The sequence below is a fragment of the Microcebus murinus genome, chromosome 1 (assembly GCF_040939455.1).
Source record: "Microcebus murinus isolate Inina chromosome 1, M.murinus_Inina_mat1.0, whole genome shotgun sequence".
Lineage (NCBI taxonomy): Eukaryota > Metazoa > Chordata > Mammalia > Primates > Cheirogaleidae > Microcebus > Microcebus murinus.
Genome location: NC_134104.1, coordinates 38,327,050 through 38,354,920, shown reverse-complemented (window position 1 = coordinate 38,354,920; position 27,871 = coordinate 38,327,050). Strand labels below are relative to the sequence as shown.

The following is a 27,871-nucleotide window of genomic DNA, read 5'->3' as shown; positions in this document are numbered from 1 at the left end:
CCTTTTAAGCAGCACTATAGGGATTTGTTTTGAATACCAAGATTAGGAATTTGCCACATTAAATCTTAGGGAAACTTATTCTAAGTACTCTAGGGAAGGGCCATGGTCCAAGTTTTGAGATGGTTTTAGAGAAAAGTCAATAATTCTAAACTTTGTAGCTAAAAATAATAAAATCTGGATAGTTTGCTGCTTTTTGAAGACTATATACCCTAACTTCTTAGAGGCGATCAACACTTGACCCAGTGAAGCAGGGTAGGCTTAACACTTTTATTTAAACTCCTCTCTTGTGCCTTTTTCTTTTTCTTTTTTTTTGAGACAGAGTCTCACTTTGTTGCCCAGGCTAGAGTGAGTGCCATGGCGTCAGCCTAGCTCACAGCAACCTCAAACTCCTGGGCTCAAGCAATCCTCCTGCCTCAGCCTCCCGAGTAGCTGGGACTACAGGCATGCGCCACCATCCTCGGCTAATTTTTCCTATATATATTAGTTGGCTAATTAATTTCTTTCTATTTATAGTAGAGACGGGGTCTCGCTCTTGCTCAGGCTGGTTTCGAACTCCTGACCTCGAGCAATCAGCCTGCCTCGGCCTCCCAGAGTGCTAGAATTACAGGCGTGAGCCACCACGCCTGGCCTCTTTTACCTTTAATTATTTTTTGTTCTTCTCTTATGATGCTATTGGAGTTGGACACCCTTGTGCCTCCTGCCTGGGCGGTGACATCCCTTACCTCCTCCTATTCCCTTCTCCAACCCACCTAAGGGACCAGCAGATAAAAAACAGGTTGAGTCTTAGGGAGAGAAAGATTAACTAAGGCCTACTCCTAGTCTGAACAAAAAAGATCTCTATGACTTTTACATTGACTCCAAGGGATTAGGATAAGAGTTTTCTCTAAGGTCAGGGCAGGCTCATTAAAACATTTGCGGCGCTCTAGTAGTAAGACTTTTACTGGCTTGGTCAGCATTTCAGTCACTACCCCATGTTGCTTTTATTTTTCAATTAAAAGAAAAACCTTTAAAAGATCTATTTTTCTCTTGATTTATTAAAGCAAATAAATGTTCTTGGTTAAAAAAGAAAATACACATATAGACCCATGAATCTGACCATCTATTGGACAATGGTACTTGCATATTCCAATGACATTTAAAACTCAGTGTGTCTAGGCCGGGCGCGGTGGCTCACGCCTGTAATCCTAGCTCTCTGGGAGGCCGAGGCGGGCGGATTGCTCAAGGTCAGGAGTTCAAAACCAGCCTGAGCAAGAGCGAGACCCCGTCTCTACTATAAATAGAAAGAAATTAATTGGCCAACTGATATGTATATAAAAAATTAGCCGGGCATGGTGGCGCATGCCTGTAGTCCCAGCTACTCGGGAGGCCGAGGCAGTAGGATCGCTCGAGCCCAGGAGTTTGAGGTTGCTGTGAGCTAGGCTGACGCCACGGCACTCACTCTAGCCTGGACAACAAAGTGAGACTCTGTCTCAAAAAAAAAAAAATTAAAAAAAAAAAAAAAACAAAACAAAAAAAAAACCTCAGTGTGTCTAGAATGGACTCACCATCTTTCTATATCTTGCTCTTCCCCCTATAATACACTGCCTACTTAGTAAAGAACACCCAATCTATGTAGTTGTTTCAGCTTAAATAGCCAAGAATATATCTGATTCTTCCCTATCTTCCTTACCTCTATTCAATCAATACCTTAATCTAAGATTTTAGTTCCAAATTATTGTGGAACTTGTATTTTCCTTTTCCAGAATCATTTGATGTTAATAGAATCTTCATAATAGCCATAATACCAATGGCTTGCTGATTTTTACTTGTTCCCTGGGTCAGTACTATTTTTTATTCTGTAATGACCCAATATGTAAATTTTGTGTTTTGATCAGCTGGTATACTTGTTTTCCTAATAAAAGACATATAGTTGGGTTTGCTTTCCAAGTTTTGGACTATTTATTTCTGTTGTCCTCTCTCATAAACTATAGGGCTTGGCAGCTGTATTATGAAATCATATTTTTCCCTTTGAAAAACTCCACGGACATTATTTATTTATTCTCGCATTTATTACTATGGAGGAATTCATTGCTGACCTAATTTTATTTTTTCCTTTGTGGGAATACTGTTTGTTTTACATGGGTCTTACATTTGTAGGAACTTTTCCTTTATCCCCAAAATTGAAAAGTATAATAAGATATGCCTATAAGTATGAGTTGAAAATTAATCTTTAAAGACAATTTCTTCACTGATTTGTTTTTTTTTTGTTAGAGTTAATCCACTATTAATTGCCTTCATTGTACTTTTAATTTAACAGTTCTATCTCCCTACAGTATTTCACCTCCATATGTTCTTTGGGGTTGTTCATTCTTTACAATTTCACTTAATTTTATGGACAATACCTTGAACTCAACCTCAGCAAGAATAGATACTTTCTTTTGTTTGTTTAACTGTCTTATCTTTCCATATAACTGATGATAACTGGTATTTATCTTCTGGTCATCTATACCTAGAATATTTACAACAGAGACTAGTTTTACCAGTAGGCGAATAGATCCCTGTCAAATCTTTCGTGCCCAAAGAGAGAAGGGGAAAGTTTATGTGCACTGTAGTTGAATTTGTTAAACCAATGGCCTGTGAGGGAGTAAAAGGAAGTTTGAGTAGAAGACAACTATACCTCTCTTGCAAAACTTTCTTACCTCTGGGTATTGGAGAAGGCTACATTTAGTTTGGATCATACTTCCAATTCTCTCAATGGAAAGAATGCTGAGCAAAGCAATACATCCCATTTTTAATGTGGTTATAACAATCACTCAGGATTCCTGTTCTTTAGGCTCTGTTGCATGCCTGGTGCACATCTGAGTACCAACAACAAGAATGAGATTGACCACATACCAAATCCCCACCACCTGCTACTTCCTCCAGCCCCTGTTGTTACAAATTGGCAGGGTTGGGGGGGGTGTGTGCATTATTGGATACTACTGGAAGGTATCTCTTTTATCTTTTTTTATATATATCTCTATCACACACATATATTTCCTACTGTATAATATTCAGTCAATCAAGTATTGTTTGGCCCATCCCTCAATATGGTTTCTTCCTTGAGTGCTTGGCATAAGGCCCTCATCTTAGTTTCCAACATTCATAATAAATTTTTCCTCATTTTACATTATTTTTGTCATTTGGGAATATAGAAAATTTGTACAATAATCATAAAGATGATGAAGAGGAGGAGGTGGCAGGCATATCGCATGAGAAATGTGCCATCTTATTATGTTGAGGTAAAGAAAAATTATTGGAAGTCAAAGGCTAAGGAAGAAAACTTTTAGAAGCCAGTAAATGGAACATTTGGCTCTAAGAATGAAGTTTCCTCTTGAAATAATGCAGAAGAAAAATTATAGTCCATGGGTAAGAACAGTTAAAAATTCCTACCTGAACAAATCAGATTTTTAGGTGATCAGAAATTCATGAAAGAACAGAATAGGCATATAAGTCCAGCTAGTAGGACTTCAGAACCCCACCCTTCACCAGACAGGTTATACTGCCTCCTTTAAAAATAGTGACATGATCATTTTGCCAGGAATAATGCCAGATACTTTACTGACTGAACCTAAAAAATGACTCTCTGCAGCAAATCCAAATATTGTCTTCAGTTTACAAATAAAAAAACTGATACAGAAAGTATGTAACTTGCCCAAAATGACATAGGGTGAGTGGCAAAGCTGAGAAATTCATAGTTGAAATGTGAGGAGAAGAAAGAGAAGGAAGTTAACTTAAATCCAGCAAAGAATATTAGTTCCTTGCTGCTACTCAAAGTATAGTTCAAGGACTAGCATCATCAGTATCACCTCAGAACATGTTAGAAATGCAGACTATCGGGCCCCACCCCACAACTGCTGAATCATAATCTGAATTTTAACAAGATCTAAGATCCCCAAGTAGTCTTTATGTATGTTAAAATATGAGCAGCATTGTGTCTGTCCTATTTATGGAAGAAGAGAGAGAACACTATATGCTGGTGTGAATGTGTATGCAAGATGGATAGAGATGAACTACTTGGAGAGATAGGTCTAATATATTCTACTAAATAAACCCTATTAAAGTATTTCAAAAGGTGACATTGGGGTTGTCATTGGATTATCAAAGGCCAGTCAAAAGCCTGGGGAATTCACAAGCTTAGAAAATACAATGTTTTAGGGAGGTGTACATGGTGGACTACATGTTGGTCCTTCCTGGATCTCTAAGGGCACAGGCCTTAGATTATCCAGGTAAAGAAGATAACATGGGAGTGAAAGATAAAACCCCTCCTAGGAGTCAGGAGTTAGAGGCTCAAGGAAATTCAGAGTAGGAAGAAGCCACAGGAACAAAAGTGGCAGAAATGGCAGAGAGTTTTTCTAAAAGGAGGGGAGGTTAGGGGATGGGCTTTAGAATTCAGCCAGGATTAGACATACTCAAAGGCAAGTAGCACAGGAGATAGAAAAGGATGCAAAACCATGAACTTTCTGTTGAGGAACTGATTATTTTGGTAACTAAATGGATACCCTGCTTGTAAGAAAAAAAATAAAGGATATATCCCTTCACAAACATTATGTTTTCTCACATTTAAAATAGGAATTAAATATTGTCTTTCATCTACTCCAGACATGTCATTGGTTCCCGTTATCAGTGCTCAGCTGACATTTCCATGAGGTATTCCTTGACCACCCCATTTAAAACTGAAATATCCTTCCCAATACATGTCAGCATTCTCTATTCCTGGCCTGTTTTATTTTTCTCTAAGGCATTTGTCACTTTCTAAAATATTCTTCATTTATAAAGGGATTTATTGTTTTTCTGTTCCTACACTAGAATTAAACACCATTATAGCAAAGTTTTTATGTCTTGTTTACTACTGGTTTTCCCAGAGTTTAGTGCTTAGCACATCACGAGGACTAAATAAATATTTGCTGAGCAAAAGTTCAAGAATGGATTGCCAAGAACACAAGTGTCAAAGAAAAAATGGAATGGACAATTAAGTTTTAAATACTTGAATATATACCCTCCTAATTAGAACATAAGCGTCATAAGAACAAAAATTTTTATCTCTTTTACTGAAGAAAATAATGGATAAAAAAAGAATGTTCAATGTAATATACGTAATACAGCAATGCTGGTTGACCATGAACCTTTCTTTTAACACAATAAACGTAAGATATGTTGTCTGGATATTTCAGTTTTAAATGTGGTGGTCAGGGATACTTTACCCCTAAGGTGGAGCTCCAAATATGTCTTACTTTACTTCTACCCAGAGAAGTGTTGAGATAATGCCAAGGATATAAGTGAATCGGGGTACTAGGTGCTACTTCCCAAGTAAATGGTAAAAAGATCAAATGTTCCTTCACCTACAGAAGAGGTCTTGAATCTTGTCATTCCTGCATTCCTGTTTGGATTTACTCTCTTCTCTCCTATATCAAGTAAAAAAAAAAAAAAAAAAAAAAAAAGATCTTCCACCTCCTACCTTGAGAAAGCTATTATGAAATAAGAAATCAGAAAATCAGGGTATAGCCAAGGGGAAAAGTGACATGGGACAGATAGCCTGCTTCTAGTCTAGGAAAGAATACTTTTTCACCAGGGTTAAATTCTACATTATAGCATTAAAAATTGTATATACACCCAGGATGTATTACAAATCTATAAGGGTAGAAACAGGCTCTAGTCTAACAAGCATGGAATTGGAGTCCTAGCTATGAACTGCTCAGGGATACAGATGAAAATTAATTTTAAGAGCTTGCTTTATCTGTCAGTATAAGAAGAACTTAAACATTGTTACCTTAGCAACCATAAAAATTTATAAGTAATAAATAACCAATAAACTATATTTAGGGGGAGAATAAAAGCCTGTTTTATATGTAGACAAAATGTGAAGTATTAAACTGTTTTACCTGGAATGATCCAAGAATATCTTTTAACGGCTCTTCATAAAACTCATCTCTTCCAAAGAACAGCAGCAACTCAAAGAAACTCCTAGAAAGAATAAGTGAATGATAACTTTCATTGCTTCTTTGAGTTTTGCTCCAATTTAAAAGATTATCAAGCAATAACAGCTATCTAAAATCAAATAACTGTACTAATCATTTAGAATTCATATTATGTTTTCAGTTAAGATTTTAAAAGGAATGTCTTCAAGAAAAATACAAAGAAATATACCATAGTTCTAAAATTATAAAATGAAACAATTACATTATTCATGCCTACCATTGAGCCCACTGCAATAAAATTTAAGGGCATATAAGGTCACAAAAATGGTGGCTATGCATGGAAGGATAATCTAAAATGAGGACAGCGTGCAGCTTTACCCTAGTATAGTGGGAACCCAGAGAAAATCCAAAGTCTAATTTTTTTCAGAGGGATACAGGAATGGGTACAATTGACACAAAAATACAAAGTTAGAGAATCACTATGAAACTCTCAATCAACATTTATATTATAGCATATACCACCAATTATATCTAATAAATGACACGTGGTTCCCCAACTTTAGGTTCACCTTGAATATAGAGGACTGCTCAAATTATGTGGTTCCTAATTATTTTCAAAATACTGTTACTAAATACTTTATGTGCTTTTAATAATTTGTGAGTTCATAAGGAATAGGAACTATTTTCTAATCACGAATATGGAAAATTATAAAATTCTTTAATATTATCTAGCAATCTTAAAGTAATACCTATGACAAATCCTTCAAAATTATAGATTTTAATTCATCTAACAGAAACTCAACTATGAATACCTAAAGTTGTATTTCTGTCCATAGACAAACGTTTTTTGTCTATAATCAAAATGAGTCACTAATAAAGACTAAAATACATAACTATGAGAATATAGTTTTGAAAATTATATAAAAAACCTGAAATTACACAATTACACTTTTTTCAGTATAGCACAACATACCCTATAAACTGACATTTTTATAAATTTCACTACTTTAAATTTTCAAATGTCAAAAGACCAAAAAATTTGAATCCAGTCAAAAGCAAAGTGGTGGCCGGGCCCAGTAGCTCTTGCCTATAATCCTAACACTCTGGGAGACCGAGGCAGGAGGATCGCTTGAGCTTATGAGTTCAAGACCAGCCTAAGTAAGAGTGAGACCCCATCTCTTACTAAAAATAGTAAAAATTAGCCCGGTGTAATCGTACAGGCCTGTAGTCCCAGCTACTCAGACGGAAGGCTGAGGCAAGAGGATCGCTTGAGCCCAGGAGTTTGAGGTTGCTGTGAGCTAGGCTGACACCATGGCACTCTAGCCCGGGTGACAGAGTGAGACTCTGTCTCAAAAAAAAGTACCAAAGTGATATGGTGAGTGAGAAAGAATCTTTGCTGATTTCCTTAGTTTAAAAGCTTCTACAAGTAATTTAGGGGGAAAAAAAGGTCTACAACCCAATAGAAAAAGCTGGAAGATAAGACTTTTTCACAGAAAAGAAATGCACATGAACTTTTTTCAGTAGGAGAAGATGTTCCACCTTACTCATAATTAAGCAAAAACTATAGATGAAATACCATTTCCTCTATCATATTTATAAAAATATAAAGAATTGGTATATTCTGTAACAGCTTTGGTATATAGAAATAGGCCCTTATACCTTGTTGGAGGGACTGTAAATGATACAACCTCTTTTAAAGGCAATGCAGTATTAATTATCAAAATTTAAAATGCACACATACCATCTGACTTAGCAGTTCCACTAGGATGTATAGAAATTTCGTCCTCCAAACATACACATGTAAGTTCAAGACATACATGCAAGGATATACATCACAAATAGTTTCTAGTAGCAAAGGACTGGAAATATCCTACATTAATTATAATACATGCAATGAAGTACTATGCAAATATCAATGAGAATATAGTTACATGTATATATAGATAAAGAGAACATTTCAAGATATATTGTTAAGCAAAGATACAGAGATATATTCATTACATTATTTTTGTGTTAAAGGGGTAAGAGGGTGGAGGACACATGCACACCAATATATAAAGTTTATATATTGTCAGACTATCTAAAGGGATAGCCAACAAGCTAGTAAAAACAACTGCCTGTGTACAGAGTAAATAAGAACCTAGGGGTCCGGGATGAAAGGGAGAATTATTCTTTATTAATCCTTTGCAATTATTGTACTATCAATAATTATGAAAAATGCCCCATCAAAGGTACCTCTAGAATCTTTTCTATCCCTCTTAACAAAGCACTAATTCACATCTATCTCATCTTTAAACTGCTATTGGACCCTCACCACTCTTGCTATTCTACACTTACCCAAAATTCATGTTCAACACAGATGCTACTATTATCTTCCTAAAACACAGAAATGAACCCATATTTACAGACTTAACAAACTGCTGTTTGGACTATACCATGTAAAGCAGATATTTTAATTAAAATCTAGATTGCTCTGTGCTTTTGAAAAACAGGAACCCCTATAACATAATACTTGTATTTCTCCATCGCAAAATAAGCTGAGCGGCTACTGCCTTTAGACAGGGCATAAACTCTCCCCTTCCAATTTGTCAGTCTCCATCCACCTCTCTTACTTCTCCAATATGCTGGCTGCTTGATTAATTTATTACTTACATTCCCTTCCTGTTCTATTTATGTATTTGAAATCATTGATCTAATGCTGAAAATTCAAATTTCTTATCATGACATAAGAACCTATGTCTGATCCAAACCTAAACTTATGTAGCTTTAACCATAATTTCCAGGCTCTCCGATCAAAGGAAACTTCTAAAACTCCTGTACTCTTTCAGATCTTTCAATATGTTGTTTCCTAAGACCTACTTATACAACTTCACTGAGGAACTGAGCCTAAGTGCCTTCTCTCCAGACAAACATACAGGTGATTATTCTTCTGTACTATCCTAGTACTGGACTTTGTATATATCTGTATTATAATATATCAAAGCAGGGGGAAGTTAAATTTGCACTAGAGAGTGGGATTGTATAAAAATGTTTAGTAGATAATACTGATGGATAGAACAATTAATGTATTGAAAGAGATACAAAAGTTATTGGTAGAAATAAAATATGCTATGGCAGTAAATTTAAACATGAGTATGCAGATCAACATGACTCTGTAAAGAAAAACAAAATATGGAAGAGAATGTAAAATCATAAGTCTGCATTATGTGAACATTAAAAGAGAGCCAGCATCCCAAAAGAGAGACCTATGCATGCTCCACTACCAGCTACCTCAATAACAAGGCCCAACTCCATGATGATATTAAAATGAGAAAAACACATGCAAAATAAGAGTAAATAAAGACAAAATACATGGTCTGGCTACCTCTTCCTTATTAGGGGAAGATTCAAAGAAGTCAACAGTATTTATGCAGTAAGAAAAGGCTGAAATCACTAGGGGAGGAAACTAGATTACGTATGGAAGTAAAAACTTCATGTTTCAAACCTGTTGTATTTCCTATTGACTAGTAATAAATGATCAACTAAATGTTTAGAGACTAATTTGTCTATCTATCATGGAAGAAAACTCTACAGAGTACAGAGCAAATAAGTCCAAAATTGAACAAAGTAGAACTCCAAAATAAAAGTAACAGCCTAGAGCAGGGCTGGCAAACTACTGCCAAGGAAGGCCAGTTATTGTGTAATGCACAAGATAAGAATGATTAGCCATATTTAAAACTTTTATAAAAAAAGGACAAAAGAATAATGTTTCATGCCAGGTAAAAATTACATGAAATTTAAAGATCCCTATCCAAAACATGGTATTATTAGAACACAGTCATATTCATTTATTTACATATTGACTATGGCTGCTTTCATGCCACAGAGTTGAGCAGTGGCAACAAAGGCCTCATGGGCTAAAACCCTAAAATATCTACTGTCTGGCCCTTTATAGACCCATGGACTAGAGCCACGCTATTTGGGTTTCAATCTCAGCTGCGCCACTGCGTGATGTGTAGGCAACCCTGGTCAAATTACTTATTTTCTCAATGCTTCAGTTTATTTATGAAACAGATAATAATAGTAGCTGCCTCCTGCAAAAGCATTTGAAATAATCCCTGGCACTTAGTGCTATAGGTATTTGCTCATAATATTATAATATAGTACTACTATTTTTTTTTTTTTTTTTTTTTTTTGAGACAGAGTCTCACTCTGTTGCTCTGGCTAGAGTGCCATGGTGTCAGCCTAGCTCACATCAACCTCAAACTCCTGGACTCAAGCAGTCCTTCTGCTTCCGCCTCCTAAGTAGCTGGGACTACAGGCATTCACCACCATGCTCAGCTAATTTTTTCTATATACATTTAGTTAGCCGATTAATTTCTTTCTATTTTTAGTAGAGACAAGGTCTTGCTCTTGCTAAGGCTGGTTTCAAACTCCTGACCTTGAGCAATCCGCCCACCTAGGCCTCCCAGAGTGCTAGGATTATAGGTGTGAGCCACCGCACTTGGCCTACTACTACTACTATTATTAACATCATCATCCAAATTTCCTTTAACAATCTATAAAGAAACACAGGATCTTCAGAGATTTGTTATTTTGCTATGCATGTGTCAATTTAGTTGAAATACAAATGTTCCTTAAATTATGATTTTTTTAAAATATCTGATTAAAGTCATTCAAAGGTTTCTTTCCAAAAATTGTGCCATAATATATGTTTTTAATGTTCAGTATGTTTAATATGTTTCTATAATAAATGTTTAATGTAATGTTTAATATGTTTTATCACATTTAATGTTAATAGTCTATATATTAATTTATAAATAATCTTAGTCCAAATTATGGATTACCTACAGTTCATTTACCTAAATTGAAATAATTACCCAAAATAAAATTACCTAAACAAAATGATTTACAATTGACCTTTGAACACGAGTTTGAACTCCACAGATCCACTTGTATGTCAATTTTCTTAACACCTCTTGCCAACCCTGACACAACGAAACTAACCTCTCTTCTTCCTCCTCAACCTACTCAATATGAAGATGACAAGGATGAAGACCTTTATGATGATCCACTGCCACTCAATGAATAGTAAATATATTTTCTCTTCCTTATAATTATCTTCATAGCATTTTCTTTTCTCTAGCTTACTTTATTATAGGAATTCAGTATATTATACATATAACCTACAAAATGCATTAACCGATTATTTATGTTATTGGTAAGGCTTCCAGTCAATAGCAGGCTGTCTGAAGTTACATTTTCGGGGAGCCAAACATTAAAAATAGATCTGACTGGGTGGAGGGAATGGTGTCCCTCACCCCTTCATTGTTCAAGGGTCAACTGTATATAAAAACAAATATAATTTGTAGAGTGGCAAATACATTATATATAAATGGTAGGCCTTTTGAATTAAAAAATACACCATGCATCACCACACTTATTTGCCTTTCAATAATCAATAAATTCCTATTTGCTATGCAAGCTGAACTAACTAGAGTACTACTGGAGTCCCTATTTACGAAACAGACTATATTCTGTCATTTGTATGCTAGGAATTCAGACTATATTTTCCCATATACAGTCATGTGTTGCTTAATGACAGGGATACATTTGAGAAATGCATCCTTAGGCTATTCTGTTGTGTGAACAGTGTGCTTACACAAATTTAAATGGTACAGCTTATTGCTCCTAGGCTACAAACCTGTACCATGTTATTGTACTGAATATTATAGGCAATTATAACACAATGATAAGTATTTGTGTATCTAGACATATCTAAACACAGAAAAGGTACAGTGAAAATACAGTATTATAATCTTATGGGACTACTGTCATATATGTAGTCTGTCATTGACTAAATGTTATGCACCTCATGACTACATTACAAATGGTAATAAGGTAGCAGATGTCCTTAAAATACACAGAAAGACAAAACATTCTGTTTGATAGTTATAACCAGAATTAATACTCTTTTTTGGATTTCTGTAGCGTATCAGTAATTTTCCTACTGAAATACAAGAATGTTGTTTACATATCATAGAAAAATTCCACTAAATATGATACTTAACTATCCAAATACAAGAAATCCACTTACTAACTTAAGTCAAAGAAAATTAGGTCTACTCTATGAGAATCAAATAGTAGAATAAAATTTTATTGCCCACACTTTATTTAAGACATTCAGTTCTTAAGAATTTCTTCTATATATACTAACTCTAAATCTTTGGTATCTTACAGAAATTTCTACTCAGTGCTACTTAACATGAAAAAAGAACATTTATTTTGACATACTCAACCATTCTAATGCAGCTGTTTTCAAAATACTTCTTCAGTAACATGTCTTTACTGAGGAAGGAAAAGGTTCACAGTTTTGTTTTTACATATACAGTAGTCCCTGCTTATCCTCAGGAAATGTTCCAAGACATATCTGAAACCACAGATAGTACTGAAACCCAATTTCCATCAATCGGAACATGTTTCTGTTCATGTCTTCTACTGACAAATGTAATTCCTTTTACATCTTAACTAAGCACTTATCATGAACTGTGGACATAATTTTTGCAGTCTGAGGTGCAACAGCAAAATCTGTGTGAATTTCTTTGTCTTCACAATTTCACAGATAGAAAATCTGTTTTTACTCTAGATCTTAGCAAGCTCAGCATAAGATTTTTTTTTTCTTTCCTAAGTAGAGAATTTTCACCTTTTTATTTAAAGGAAGCATTTTAGGGCTCTCTTTGGCATATGCAAATTGCCAGCATCACTACTCTTGTACTCTGGGCCATTATTAAGTAAAATAAGGGTTATTTGAATGAATACAAGCACTACAATCCATGGAAGTTTATCTGATAACCAAGATAGCTGCTAACTGACTAACAGGTGGGTAGCTAACAGGGTGAATATACCTTTACAAACCAATGAATTCACATCTTGGGCAAGACAGAGGAAAATTTCATCACTCATATTACTCAGAACAGGCCACAGTGAAAACTCAGGAATTTTTTATTTCTAGAAGTTTTCATTTAATATTTTCAGACCATAGCTGACCATGGGTAACAAAATGAAGAAAGCGAATCTGCGGATAAAGGGATACTACTGAATATTGTATTTTCCATAATATGACAGACTAGGTACCTTTAATGATTATTCCTCTAAAAACAATTAAAATGCTAGATAAAACAGCTGGCCTTAGCCTTGACTAAAAAGTTCGAACAACTACACCAGTATAGTCTTCCCATTTACCTCATCATATTTCTAGACTGGAAGGAAAACTGCCTATCTGAACTTGGAGCTAAATAGAAAAAGAGAAAAAAGGCTTCTAGAAATAAAAGATTAAATCACTGAAATTAAAAGTCAATGGACATATTTAATGGCAGATTTGGTATAGCTGAAGAAAAATTGGTACACTGAAAGATCTACAAAAATATCCTGAGTCCAATACAGAAAGACAGAGAAATGGAAAATACAAACAAGAGTTAAAAGACATACAGGTAGAGTATGCAAGTCTAACCACAGCCTAAAAAGAAAAAAATCTGAATGGGGCAAAAACAATAAATAGGCAAGAATTTTTCAAAACTGATGAAAGATACAAATCCACAGATTGAGGAAAGTTCAGGAAACCCCAATAAAAAGAATAAATAAAAAGAAATCTACATCTAGCTAATCACAGTAAACTATAAAATACGAAATAAAGAGCAATGTATAAACAATCAGGGAAAAATATCAATTATTTACAAAAAACAAAAGAGAAATTAGATTGGCAAGAAAGGGTTAAGATGCAAATTAGTAAATATATAGACTAAACACTTTGACAACTTGAAGCAATAATAACCTCATCTAGGCTTTAAAAAATAGAGCAAAAACACATAACATCAACAACATGTAAAGTAGAAAAGAGGGTTCAACATTGGTGTTCCAGTGTCATTGGACTGGAGGGAAAGTAAAGAATACATAAAAGTATAACTTCAGTAAGTGAAGAGCTAATATTGGACTGGAAGGAAAGTAAAGAATACATAAAAGTATAACTTCAGTAAGTGAAGAGCTAATATTCCCCTTAACTAATTTATAAATTTACATACAGAAGTATGTTCAGGTTTTTCTGAAATTAAACAAGTTGTTTACAAAGTTGAATATGTAGGAAAACGATGAAAGAACAAGAACAATGAAAAGGGACTAACCAATATTACAATTTGTAAAGTCTCTAATATTAAGCCAATATTGTATAGGCACATGAATAGACAAATAGGCTAATGAAAACAAATGGAAAATCTAAAAATAGACCAATTTACATGTGAAAATTTAGTGTATGACAAAAGTAGCATCTTAAATCAGTGAGGAAAAAATTGACTTCTTCATATTGAATAAACAAATATTAAAAGACAAAATTGATTCACTCTAACTTCCAAACATGGAAAAAATTCAAAATGGATAGAAAACTTTGTAAGTATAAAAAATTATACAATACAAATATCAGAATAAATTCCAATATAACCTGATTATAGAAAAACCTTTTTAACTATGATAAGAAATTTAGAAGCAATAAGGGAATATTGGTAAATTATAATTACATTTTTAAAAATCTACATAGTTTTAAAAAAGCATTAAACATAAACACCAGAGGCAAAGCAAAAGTGAAAAAAATATACATTAACTCATATCATAAGAAGAGCTTAATATCTCTAATAAAGAGCTTATAAAAAGTGAGAAAAGTCCAACTTATTTATAGAAAATGGGATTGAGACATAAACAAGTAGTTTATGGAAAATGAAACACAAGTAGGCATGAGGGAACTTTGTAGGGTAATGAAAATATGTAAAACTGTATTGTAGTGATGGATACACAATTCTATTAAATTTGCTAAAATTCACTGAATTATATACTTACAATAGGCAAACTTAATTATATAGAAATTATACTTTTTACTAAAGCTCTGAATAAAAAAGATAATAATAAGAAGTGGGGAGGTATAGATAAAACAAGATTGATAATATATTGATAATTGTTGAAGCAGAGTGACAGGTGGTTCATTATATTATTCTTTCTACTTTTGTGTGTATTTGAAAATGGTCATAAAATAAAGGTGTTTTTTGTTTTGTTTTGTTTCAAAAAAAAAACACGGTGTTGACAAAGTTGTGGGAAACAGGTACTCTTACAATGCTGGCAAGAATGTAAATTGGTTCAATCTATACAGGGGAAATTTGTCATTATCTACCAAAATAATAAATCTCACTCTTTAATCTAGCAAATCTACTCCTAGGATACATCTAGGATCTAAAAATATCCTTGTATGCATTCCAAAGGCCATTTATACACACTAATTTATTAAAGAGTTGTTTATAACAGCAAAAGACTGGAACAAAAACTAAATACTCATTAATAGGGGACTGGTTAAATTTTGATATATCCATAAGAGTTAAATACCCTGAAGCCAATTTAATGACTGATGAAGCTCTTTCTATGCTGATGGGAAAAGTTATCCAAGTGAAAAAAGGTACAAAACAGTATGTAGCATATACTAGCATTTGTCCAAAATAACAAAAAAGGGAATATGAAATTTTTTTCTTATATATGTATAACATATCTCTGGAAGGAAAATAATTATGTTGGATGGCTATAGAAATGGAAACTGGGCAGGTAGATGTAAATGGCAGGGATATCTCATTGTATACTCATCATTCTTTTTGAATTTTGAGCCATGAACATGTATCTCCTACTCAAAATTTAAAAAGTCATAAAGAGAAAATCTTAAAAAGTAGCCTCCTAAAAGAGTACATTATATACAGGGAAACAGATAAGGATAACAACAGACTTTTCATCAGAAAAGATACAAGCCAGAGACAGTGGATGCAGTTCTTTAAGGTACTGAAAGAAAAAAAACCCTGTCAACCAAAAATATCAATAATCAGTGGAAATATCGTTCAAAAACAAAGGTCTCTGGTTTCTGGTTAGGTTTGGCTGAAGGGAGGCAATGGTGGAAAACTGGAAATCAGTAGGAAGGAAGAAATGAGGATCCTTCTCTCTTGCCCCTGTGTTTCAGGATCCTCCAAAGCAGTAGTTCTATTTCTTCAGAAGTCCTCTCTCGTGCAAATTGGCTTCTTCTCCTCATCAACCATCTCTAGTCTCTAGACTCTAGTAATAACTCCTTCTTCCTTTGTCCTTCTATTCTGAGAGCTAACAACAGCTTGCTGCAGTCGCAAACATCTGGGTTCACTATCATCCCCAGTGATCTTAGATCTTCTTATACCTTTAAAAGTGCTTCTATGAATTAAATTCCTTCTACTGAATTATCTAGTATTGTTTACATTTCCTTAATTGAATATTGACTGAAATATACCTTAATCAAAAAGAAAATGAAAAAGAAAACAAGCAAATCTATTGAAGATTATTCCATAAGGACAAAGAGGAAATTATTTCATATCCTGATTCCAAAATTAAAAGGAAAAACCTTTTCAAGATATCATGGCTTAAGAAAACTATAGCCAATACAAAGAGTTCATGACTGAATAAGACCCCCCCAAAGGCAATTATAGCAACAACGAAAATAAATGGGACTTGAGTAAATTAAAAAGTTTCTGCACAGCAAAGAAAATAATCAACACACCAAGTGGACAACCTACAGAATGGGAGAAAATATTTTCAAACTATACATCCAATAAAAGGCTAATATCCAGAATCTACAAAAAACTCAAAATAACAAAAAAAAAATCCCAAAAAACCCTATTAAAAAGTGGACAAAAGACATGAAAAGAAGCTTTTCAAAAGAAGATAGACAAATGGCTAACTAACATATGAAAAAATGCTCAACATCACTAATCATAAGGGAAATGCAAATTAAAAACCACAATATCACCTTAACCTTATCAGAATGGTTCTTATTAAAAAGTCCAAAAACATGGCCGGGCGCTGTGGCTCACGCCTGTAATCCTAGCTCTTGGGAGGCCGAGGCGGGCGGATTGCTCAAGGTCAGGAGTTCAAAACCAGCCTGAGCAAGAGCGAGACCCCGTCTCTACTATAAATAGAAAGAAATTAATTGGCCAACTGATATATATATAAAAAATTAGCTGGGCATGGTGGCGCATGCCTGTAGTCCCAGCTACTCGGGAGGCTGAGGCAGGAGGATCGCTTGAGCCCAGGAGTTTGAGGTTGCTGTGAGCTAGGCTGACGCCACGGCACTCACTCTAGCCTGGACAACAAAGTGAGACTCTGTCTCAAAAAAAAAAAAAAAAAAAAAAAAAAAGTCCAAAAACAGTAGATGCTGGCATGGATACAGAGAGAAAGGAATGCTTGTATACTGTTGGTGGGACTATAAATTAGTACAACCTCTATGGAAAACCGTACGTAGACTTCTCAAAGAACTAAAAGTAGACCCACCACTTGAGCCAGCAATCCCACTACTGGGTACCTACCCAAAGGAATAGAAGTCATTTTATCAAAAAGACACCTAAACTTGAATGTTTATTGCTGCACAATTCACAATTGCAAAGATGTAGAATGAACCCAAGCGCCCATCAATTCATGAGTGTATTAACAAAATCCGGTATATGTATACCATGCGGTACTACTCAGCCATTACAGCAATTTGGATGGAACTGGAGACCATTATCCTAAGTGAAGTATCTTAAGAATAGAAAAACAAACACCACATGTACTCTCTAATAATTTGGAACTAACTGATGGGCACACATGGGCATAGAAAAAAGTGAAAATCACTGGAAATCAAGAAGGGGGGAGTAAAAACCTATATAACAGGTACAATGAGCACTATTCCAGTGTTGGACACACTTGTAGTACTGACTAAATCATTATAAAAACTATCCATGTAACAGCACCTAAGTGGTCACATAGGTACTACAGTAATAGGGTATTGGGCAGGTGGGAGGGGGGAGGGGAGCAGGTATATACATACATAATGAGTGAGATGTGCACCATCTGGGGATGGTCATGATGGAGACTCAGACTTGTGGGGGGTGGGGGGAAATGGGCATTTATTGAAACCTTAAAATCTGTACCCCCATAATATGCCGAAAAAAAGAAAAAAAAAACTATCCATGTAACAAAAACATTTGTACCCCCTTAATATTTTAAAATTAAAAGAAGTAAAAAGAAGTAAAAACTATAACCAGTAGGTGTCAATCAATAAATTAAATATTAAAAAATATATAAATTCAGTGCTGTGATCCTGGGAGAATTTTTTACCAGATTTCTGTATAGGAAAGCACTGAAGAAAATTTGTCAACTTTATAACAATTACATAAGCATTTCACAGGTTTTTTTCCTTAATCTTTATTCCACAGTGAAAGCTGACAGTATAATGTTACGGTTAGTTTTATACACCAAAAATTAGAGGGAAGGAAGTGAAAGTTAAAAGGTTTAATCTGTAATTTTTCAGTGATCTTACTTAGCACAACATTAAGCTATTTAAATATGAGAAAAATTCAAACATGTATTTATATCCTTCATAATGATTATATATATCTTCTAAAGAATAGTTGATTTTCCTGAATGCAATTGCTTTAAGTCTATTGCTTTTGTATACTATTTTTTGGTTATCCACACTGAACAAGAGAATTATCAAGCTTTCTTAATTTATGTTACATTAGGAAAACAATAAATACCATTTTTCAAAACTATACATGTACATCCTTCTAGAATCTGATATATACTAATGTGCATGGGAATAGTGTTTCTCTCACTTGATCCCTTTCCACTGTCACCAATACAAATACACCAGTTAATAAATTGTATTTGCCCATAAAATGACTACAGTCTCAACCACTTTTCTCCAAAGTCAATATAAGGAGCAACAAAGACCAAAATTATAGGGGAAAAGATGCTTGTCAGAACTAGCACCAAAAGAAATGCTGAGTTTCTAACCATGGCCAATATAAACAAATGCACTCAGGGTTGTCTAACATTGACTTTAGCTACAACAAATCCTGTAAACAAAACATCTAATGTAATGGTGAGGAACAAAACAATGTTAATGGAATTTAGTAAGAATTAAGACCACCATCTGCCTCAAAAAGGAAGCACATTCTTGAGATACTTCACTTAGTAGAATGGGTTCCAACTCTATCCAGGAAAATACAAGAGGTGCTATATCACCATTGTTTCTTAAAGCTGAATAGTATACATTCAGCTCCATGGTATACATATAAAGTGAAGTATCTCAAGAATGGAAAAACAAGCACCACATGTACTCACCAGCAAATTGGTATTAACGGATCAACACCTCATGGACATGTAGGAATAACATTTATCAGGTGTTGGGCAGGGGGAAGGAGGGAGAGGATGGGTATATACAAACACAGTGAGATGTGCAACCTTTGGGAAGATGGTCACGCTTGAGGCTCTGACTTGAGGGGGGAGGGGGACATGGGCAATATACGTAACCTTAACACTTGTACCCCCATAATACACTAAAATAAATAAAATAAATAAAAGACTGTTGGAAAATTAAAAAAAAAAAAGGAAGCACATCTCTTCTTCAGAGAGAGAAGACAAAGGAAGACTAGACAGCCTAAATATTTTCCTAAAGTAAATGGGGTCACCTATGACAAGTGATTAGTAAAGAAAATAAATGAAAAATTGGATAAAGTGTTATAAATAAGTGTTGGTCAATATAATTAAAGAGTCAAGAAGCAAAAAGAGTGCTATATGTCATAGAGAAAGGATACCGATTGGGCCCTATAAGACTTTTTGTGGGACCTGACCTCGTGCCCCCCAAAAAACAAATGTACCTTTATAATTAGCTTTTCTTTCTTTGATTTCCAGGCCATTTCTTAAATTAGTTGAAGCCTAAACCTAAATTACAAAATGCAACCAAATAAAACTTGGTTGTTATACACAGTAGAGATTGAAGTTAGGCTAGGCACAAATGCTGTTTGAAATACAGTGGAATTTAGCAAAATAATCAGAATGGATCAGTGATCTACCATTACATATGTGGCCCAGCCCAAGACTATCTATCCACTCTAAATAAGAGGATGATTATACCAATTTAGCTCCATGAAAGAAAAGACCTCCTTTGCTTCTCTCTCTTAGGCAACTTGGCATACACTCTTTAAGTTTTTGCCACTGTATATACTAAATACTACTATCTGAACTAGTTCCCTCCTCCAAGTGATCCCTGAGGACCTAATGGCTGGCAGGCAAATACCTGCTGTCTCATCACTCAATTCTGCCTAGAATCCTGTAATCTATGAACATTTACTTTCCATTGGGCAAAAGGAAGCTAGGAAGGCAGCACTACATTTGCTTTTATTTTACATAAAACTGGTAAATTCTATGTTCTTTGCCCAAAGGTCCACTTAGGTTCAGGGTGTTTGGCTTTGTTCTACCTATGAAATTTAGGATTCTGTCTGTATTTAACCAATGTAAAACAAGAGAACAGAAAAAAGCCCAGTCATATTTGCAAAAGTCTCCCAACTTCTCAGGACTGTTTTCTTAATCTATAAAGAGGAATGAATTCAAGGCCCATTTTAGTGCACGACACACACATACACACACACACAGCAAAATCTTCATTTCTTTATAAAATACAGCTTACAAGGAGAGTCAACCCAGGTAAAGTTAGACAAAATTATAATTAGCCAATTTAACACAATTTTCTTCATGTCTTTTCCTTTCCCTAACATTTGAAAAAACAGTCTTTTATCTCTGTAAAGTCTTTGAGAACAATGACTTATTTATCTTATTTTCTATTTTATCCCTAGAACCAAGCATAAACCTTTACAATATAAACGAACATAATTATGGAATAATTATTAAAAGAACTTTCTAGTTAAATACTTATTTAAGTAAAATCAAATACTGTTACAGACTTACTACTCTTTTAATATAGCCAGAATGTTGCTATTTCTCCGTTTTTCTTCCAATATGGAAAATACAGTGAACTCTTCTGTTAAAGTAAATTCAAATAAACACTGTACACTTAGGCTACACTACATTTATTTTAAAAAGTATTTTCATCAATAATAAATGAACCTTAGCTTATTGTAACTTTTCTACTTTATAAACTTTTAAATTTTAGCCTTTTGACTCGTAATAACACTTAGCTTAAAACACATTATACATTTGTTCAAAATTTTCTTTCTTTATAGCTTTATTCTGTAAGTTATTTTCTAGTTTTAAATTTTATTTTTCTTACTTTTTTAGCTTTTTTATTAAAAAGTAAGATACCAACACACACATAAGCCTAGGCATACACAAGATCAGGATCATCAAGATTGTCTTCCACCTCTACATCTTGTTCCACTGCAAGGTCTGCAGGGGCTGTAACAGGAAGGAGCTATCATCTCTAATGATAACAATGCCTTTTTCTGGAATACCTTCTGAATGACCTAAGGCAGTATTACGGTTAACTTTATTTACATATATATATATATATGTATATATTATGTGTGTATATATATGTATGTATATATGTATATATTATATATATACTTCTACATATATATGTAGAAGTACACTCTAAAATGATTAAAAAAGCATAGTATATATATATTTCAGCAACATAGTAATTTATTATCAAGTATCATGTACTGTACATAATATAATTCTATGTGCTATATTTTTAGAAAACTGGGAGGGCAGTATGTTTATTTACACCAGCATCATCACAAACACCAGTAATGTGTTGTATTACATTATGACAGCTACATCACTAGATGATAGGAATTTTTCAGCTCCGTTATAATCTTATGGTACCTCCATATCAGAATGCAGTCCTTTATTGTCTGAAACAGTGCATGACTGCATTCACCTTTCCCCTGGCCATGGGATAGGCTTTCATCAGATTGGTCCAAAGTCTTACCACATTCTCCTCAACACAGTGATTAATCAAAGAAGTAGGCACATAACCCAAGCCAAGTAGGCTGGCCTCTGGGTTCTTCCCAAGATATTTTTAGGATTGGAAATGAGGGGAAGGAGTTTCATCCCCCTTGATTAATAAACTAAGCTTATTCCTAGAGCTGTCGGCAGCCGTGAAAGAATGAAGCCAAAAAAGAGGGAAGCTGGAAAGAGAGAGAACAATTCTAAATGCCATTTTATTCTCTGGATTCAGAAAATCCTAAAACAAGTTCCAGTCTTTGCTATTCTGATTTAATAATATAATAAATCACTCTCTGCCTTTTTATTTTTATTTTGCTTAAATGAGCTTGAGTAAGGTTTGTCAGTTATAATCAAAAAGTCCTAATACATTCTCAAATTCCTTTAGGCAAAATAAAATAAATAAAACAAATGTGGTTATAGAAAAATCAATAAGAAGCAAATTGTGTTGATAGATAATGTTTGATTGCTCAATCTCTTGGTAAATATGGCATCATCTGCAAGGAGGATCTGATTCATGAGATCTATACTGTTGGAAAATGCTTCAAAGAAGCTAATAACTTCCTGTGGCCCTTCAAGTTATCATCTCCATTGGGTAGAATGAAGAAAGACAAACAATTTTGTAGAAAGTGGAGATGCTGGCAACAGGGAAGACCAGATCAACAAACTTGTTAGAAAAATGAACTAAGGTATCTAGCACAATTATTTTTGTAATCTGGTCAGTTAATAAACAGTGACTGCTTTCAAATTGGAAAAAATATATATTTTTTTAAACCATGGTTTTTTAATTTGCCTATTTTTGAAGACAAGAGTCTTGCTCTCTTGCCCATAATAGAGTGCCATGGCATCAGCCTAGCTAACAACCTGAAATTCCTGAGCTCAAGTGATCCTCTTGCCTCAGGCTCCCAAGTAGCTGGGACGACAGGTCCACACCACCACACGCAGCTAATTTCTTCCATGTTTAGCAGAAATAGGATCTCGCTCTCTCTCAGACTGGTCTCGAACTCCTGACCTCAAGCAATCCTTCCGCCTCCACCTCCCAGAGTGCTAGAATTACAGGCATGAGCCACCGCGCCAGACAGTAAATCATAGTTAAAAAAAAAAACAAAAAAACTGCCTCACTCTTACAAATCTAAATATTATGTTCTGAATTCTCCTTCTCTGCTACAAGTTTAAATATATATAAGCCAATTTTAAAAGAAGCACAATGTATTATTTTGTTTACATTTTTCTTTGGTTTTGTTTTACATACTAGATTATTTCTTCAACTTTACACCTTACAACCTTCCTATAGAACTTTAAGTTTTAACCATCATATTCTCTTAATTTCACATTCATTTTTGGTATCTCGTTATTCCTTTCACACAACATATGACACTGATGTTTTAATGTTATGCATATCTTCTCAAATCTCTCTGAAAATTGCTAGATTTTCTATTATCTTTTTAATTTTTGAAACATTTTTAATGTTGTTTTCAACATTAACACTATTTCTTCCAGAATTTTCAGTATAGTGTGTTTTTTTTTTTTCACATTGAAGGCATTTTTCAAATGTCTGATGATTCTTGGATACCCATCAATACTCAAAAAAATAAGGCCATAAGTAGATAATTGAGAACCTGGTGAGCGTGAGTCTGGAATTTCTTGACTGATGAATTTTTCTTTACGGCAATTAAGTGATCAGCTAGCTAGCTGTCAGTGAGGAATCCTTAAGTTCTAGAATGCAAAAGTCATTCCTCCAGGATCATTTGATTTCTTTGTGGGGCAGAGAAGAGGGAAGTCGGGTAGGTTGAGTATCCCTTATCTGAAATGCTTGGGACCAAAAGTGTTTCAGATCCCAGATTTTTTCAAATTTTGAAATATTTGCATTTATACTTACTGGTTCAGAATCCCTAATCCAAAAACCCCATGTCCAAAATGCTCCAGACAATATTTCCCTTGAGTATCATGTTGGTACTCAAAGAGTTTAGAGCATTTTAGATTTTGGAATTTAGGATGAGGGATGCTCAAGCTATAATACTGTTTCCCCAGCCCAACCTGGCTGTAAGGCCTGGTGACTGACATGAATGGAAAAATTTTAATTAACCCCTTTGTCTGCATTCTACCAAAATATCTCATTCTCTACTCTGTATTTTATACTTGCTTGTTCAAATGGTATACCTCTTAGTGGGGGAAGGGCAGATAGGCTTCCTCCTATCTTATAAAACAAATGATAAATTTTTTTGTTTCAGATGCTACTTATGGTTTTAAAAAATGTTTTACAAATAATCAAGTATACATATATATATATATATACACACACACATACACACATATATATACATAAAAATAAAACATCAAGAGTTTCACAAAATAATACTCATCCTATGAGAGGTATTCTGATATTTTCAAAGGCATTTTGTAATAGTGATAAATGATTGATTTTACAACTCACTGTTGTGGTGTGAGTGCAATTTGAGGCATAAATAAATAACAGATGAAACTGTGACTTGCACTGTTGTGTTTCAATTACCATTCCATTATCTGCTTTCTTGTCCCCCAGAAAATTGTGGAAATCTTTCATTAACTGATAACCTTTATTTTCTTTTCACTTTATTTCTCCTTTTACTTCTTTACTATAATTTTAGTGGACCCTCTAGGATGGCAAAAAGGATAAATCTAAGTGCTTAGTTCATAATCTTTAATTCAAAGTTCTCTACAAGCATTTTTAAAAACCAGGAGTTTACTAACCTCTTTCTGGCCTGATTTAAGGTCCCTCTGCTCACTATGATGGCCTAAACTGCTGCATTCTGGGATTTACCATTAGAGCTTGCTAATGCAATCTGGAGAATTAAAAAGGAAAGTAAAATGCTTGTAGTGACCAGAAGAATCTGTGTATCACAATTCCATTTAACTCTACAACTACAAGTAAAATTGTGGTTAAATTTTCAAAATTAAACTTAAATATTTAAGTGAAGAAATGAAAATTTCTTTTTGAAGGAAGAGTTTAGGAAAGGTTTCTTCCTCAGAAGAAATAATCAAAAACCAATGCCCAAACATATCAAGAAAAATAATGTGTTTATAAGAGGTAAAGAGTACTTACACAGCAAGGCTACTCAAAACATACTGTACGTGCTCACATTCATCTGGGAATGATGCACTGGCTGATGTAAAACAACAAAGTGCAGTCTGAAGAACCTGAAGCTGTGGCAAAGGGACCTGCCATCTTCCAGCATAATCTTCAACCACCTGATAGGAAAGCAATCCAAAAATTACTATGGAAAATGTGCTCAACATCACAAGTTTTAAAATTTGGATAAAACTTATTAGATAAATTAAAACAGTTCAGCATGAACAGAGGTAATTTAGGAAGAAAGAAAGTTCTGTACTGTTTATTTTCATGGTACACATCTAAAATTAAATCAATCAATTATTATCTTTGAAAATGTGGAAATACAGTATATGAATGACTGTACTGCTCAATGCCAAATTTTTGCTAAACTTTATTAACAAATCCCCTTTACCTCCCCTATCTAGCTTATTATCAAAATACCAATTATTAAATATTATAAAATTATAAAATAGCCAGATACAAGAGAGAAAGAAAGAAAGAGCAAGAGGGAGGATGAGGATCAAGATGGCGGACGAGAAACATCGCCAGAAAGAGTGTCTCTGCAGAAAAGACAGATTCTAGCAAAAATTAGAAAAAAGAAGCAAGAAGGCGAGCATACAGCAGACGAGGGCCCGAAGGAGGGGTATCTGAGACCCCGGGAGACTCCACAGGAGGAGGCTGCGGAGAAGAACTGGAAGCTGAGACCGCCGGAGCAGCCCGGAGACCAGCGGGAAGGGTAGGTGGATAAATCACCTTTCCCCTCCCCTGCATTTGGGACTGCTGGTGGGCTTCCCAGCGGGTGGAGAGACCTGCGGACACAAGCCCAGAGACGGCTGCTGCCAGCCAGCCGTGAGCCTGTAGCGGATACGGCACCAGACTCCCAAATCCCTCGGGGCACCTCCATGTGCACAGACCCGAGCCGCGTGGCAGGCACCATACTGCCTCCTTCTCCCCTCCGCCGACCCTACCTGCGGCTGCCCAGAGAGACAATACAGCCACCAGCCGGAGGCACCTCCAGGAAATGGAACCTTCCCTTTTGGGACCCTACAGCTGACTAAGGGGAACGCAGACTGTGAGCGCCCTACCCGCCAGCCCTCCCAGGTGCTGCTGGCACGATGTTCCCAGGAGAATGCTGCCGACTCAGAGGCTGAGAGACACAGACACAGCTTGGGCTCCCAGTGGGTGAATTGGGACCGGAACTCCTCTCCCTGGTGGGGATACAGTTTGAACTCTGGGACCCAGAGGTCGGACCTGCAGACCAGATCCTGTCCAGGTCTAGCATTGCCCGGGGCACAGAAGGGATATTTTTGAACAGCCTGTGGAGGTGTATGTGCCTCCAGGGGCAGATCAGCATCCTAGAGGGCAACCCTCCCACCAAAGGGAGGCTGTGCGCCCAGCCCAGGAAGCGTTTCTGCGCAGGGAACCTCCCTGCCGGCATCACAATCCCAGGAGGCCTGGTGGCGTGTGGTCTGGGCTGCTGGCAGAGGCCCAGGAGTAGCTGCGGAGTTGGGGAGGGTGGAAAGAAGCGAGGCCTGCTCCAGACTGCAGGTCTCAGACAGCCCCACCTCCACAAGCAGAATTTCTGGCTGAGCAGGACCATTCCAGCCCCGCCCTGACAGCTTTCCCTGGAAGCAGAGAACAGAACTCTGACCCCTGCTAACAGCATTGGTGGTGCCTGAGGGCAGGCTTACCCAACCCAGCTCCACCCAGAACAAGAGCTGATAACAGGACACAAAAACAACAGCACAGCCAGTTCCTCCAAGCAAGCGCCATCTACTGACAGGGACGGCATCCTGCACAGCCTCTTCACGGCACCCACTGACTCATCATACAGGGAGTGGTCGAATCTCATGCACAGACACCACCTAACCGCTGAGAAACTAAACAAGGCGTGTGAATACCCAAACAAAAACCTAAAGGAAAGAAACAACAACTGATCGACATGGGAAGAAATCAGCGAAGGAACTCAGGAAATATGAAGAAACAAACGGAAAACACACCCCCAAAGAGGAGCACCAGCCCCCTAGAAACGGACACCAACCAAAATCAGGCAACCAAAATGACAGAAGAGGAATTTCGTATGTGGATCATAAGAACACTCACCCAGCTGCAACAACAACTCAATAACCAACACAAAGAAACCACAAAAAGCCTCCAGGATATGGAAAAAGAAATGGACACAATGAAGAAAAGTTTAACCGAACTCCTGGAAATGAAGAATCAATTCAGGGAACTACAAAATATAGTGGAAAGTCTCAAGAACAGGGTAGATCAAACAGAAGAAAGAATCTCAGAGATTGAAGATAACACCCTCCAACTAAATAAAACCATTACAGAGATAGAGCAGAGAAACAAGAGAAAACAGCAAAGCCCACAAGAGATGTGGGATTATGTGAAGAAACCTAATGTGAGGGTCATAGGGTTACCAGAAGGGGAAGAGGACAACACTCAAGGGTTGGACAAGCTATTTGAAGATATAATAGAGGAAAATTTCCCAGGCCTTGCTCAAAATCTTGATATACAAGTTCAAGAAGCTCAGAGGACCCCTGGGAGATTCAATGCAAACAGGAAGACGTCACGACATGCAGTCATCAGACTGACCAAAATATCAACTAAAGAGGCCATTCTAAGAGCTGTAAGACAAAAGAAGCAAGTGACATACAAGGGAAAGCCAATTCGAATAACACCAGATTTCTCTAATGAGACTTTACAAGCAAGGAGAGACTGGGGCCCCATTCTCACTCTTCTGAAACAAAACAATGCCCACCCTAGAATCTTTTTCCCTGCAAAACTAAGCTTCATATGTGAAGGAGAAATTAAGACATTCTCAGACAACCAAAGTCTCAGAGAATTCACCAAGACAAGACCAGCCCTACAAGAAGTACTCAAAACAGTGTTACGCACGGAAAACCATAATAAAAACTCACAAATATAAAAACAACCAAAACCCAAAGATTAAAGGCCAGATAATACAATTGCTCACGAGACAAATCAAAGAAACAACATCCAACCCAACAGAATGAACAGTAATCTACCT

General features: G+C 35.7%; 1 protein-coding gene and 1 long non-coding RNA gene across 4 annotated transcripts in view; both read right to left on the bottom strand.

The window, feature by feature from the left end:
• Window positions 1–27,871, bottom strand: part of ZNF654 (zinc finger protein 654) — a 79,884-nt gene that overhangs the window by 27,979 nt on the left and 24,034 nt on the right. For 2 of the 3 annotated variants that reach the window (XM_012750982.3, XM_076000961.1), the window contains exons 2-3: window positions 24,826–24,971; window positions 5,901–5,982 (exon numbers count right to left, since the gene is read on the bottom strand). In XM_012750982.3, the coding sequence (XP_012606436.1) occupies window positions 5,901–5,982; window positions 24,826–24,971 (228 nt within the window). Of the gene's footprint in view, window positions 1–5,900; window positions 5,983–24,825; window positions 24,972–27,871 lie in introns of those variants that run through there. The other variant, XM_076000964.1, reaches the window with a different exon arrangement.
• Window positions 639–5,894, bottom strand: LOC142870061 (uncharacterized). Its single transcript, XR_012918600.1, has 2 exons — window positions 1,520–5,894; window positions 639–1,141 (listed from the first exon to the last, which is right to left on the bottom strand). It is a non-coding gene; the product is annotated as an uncharacterized LOC142870061 (long non-coding RNA).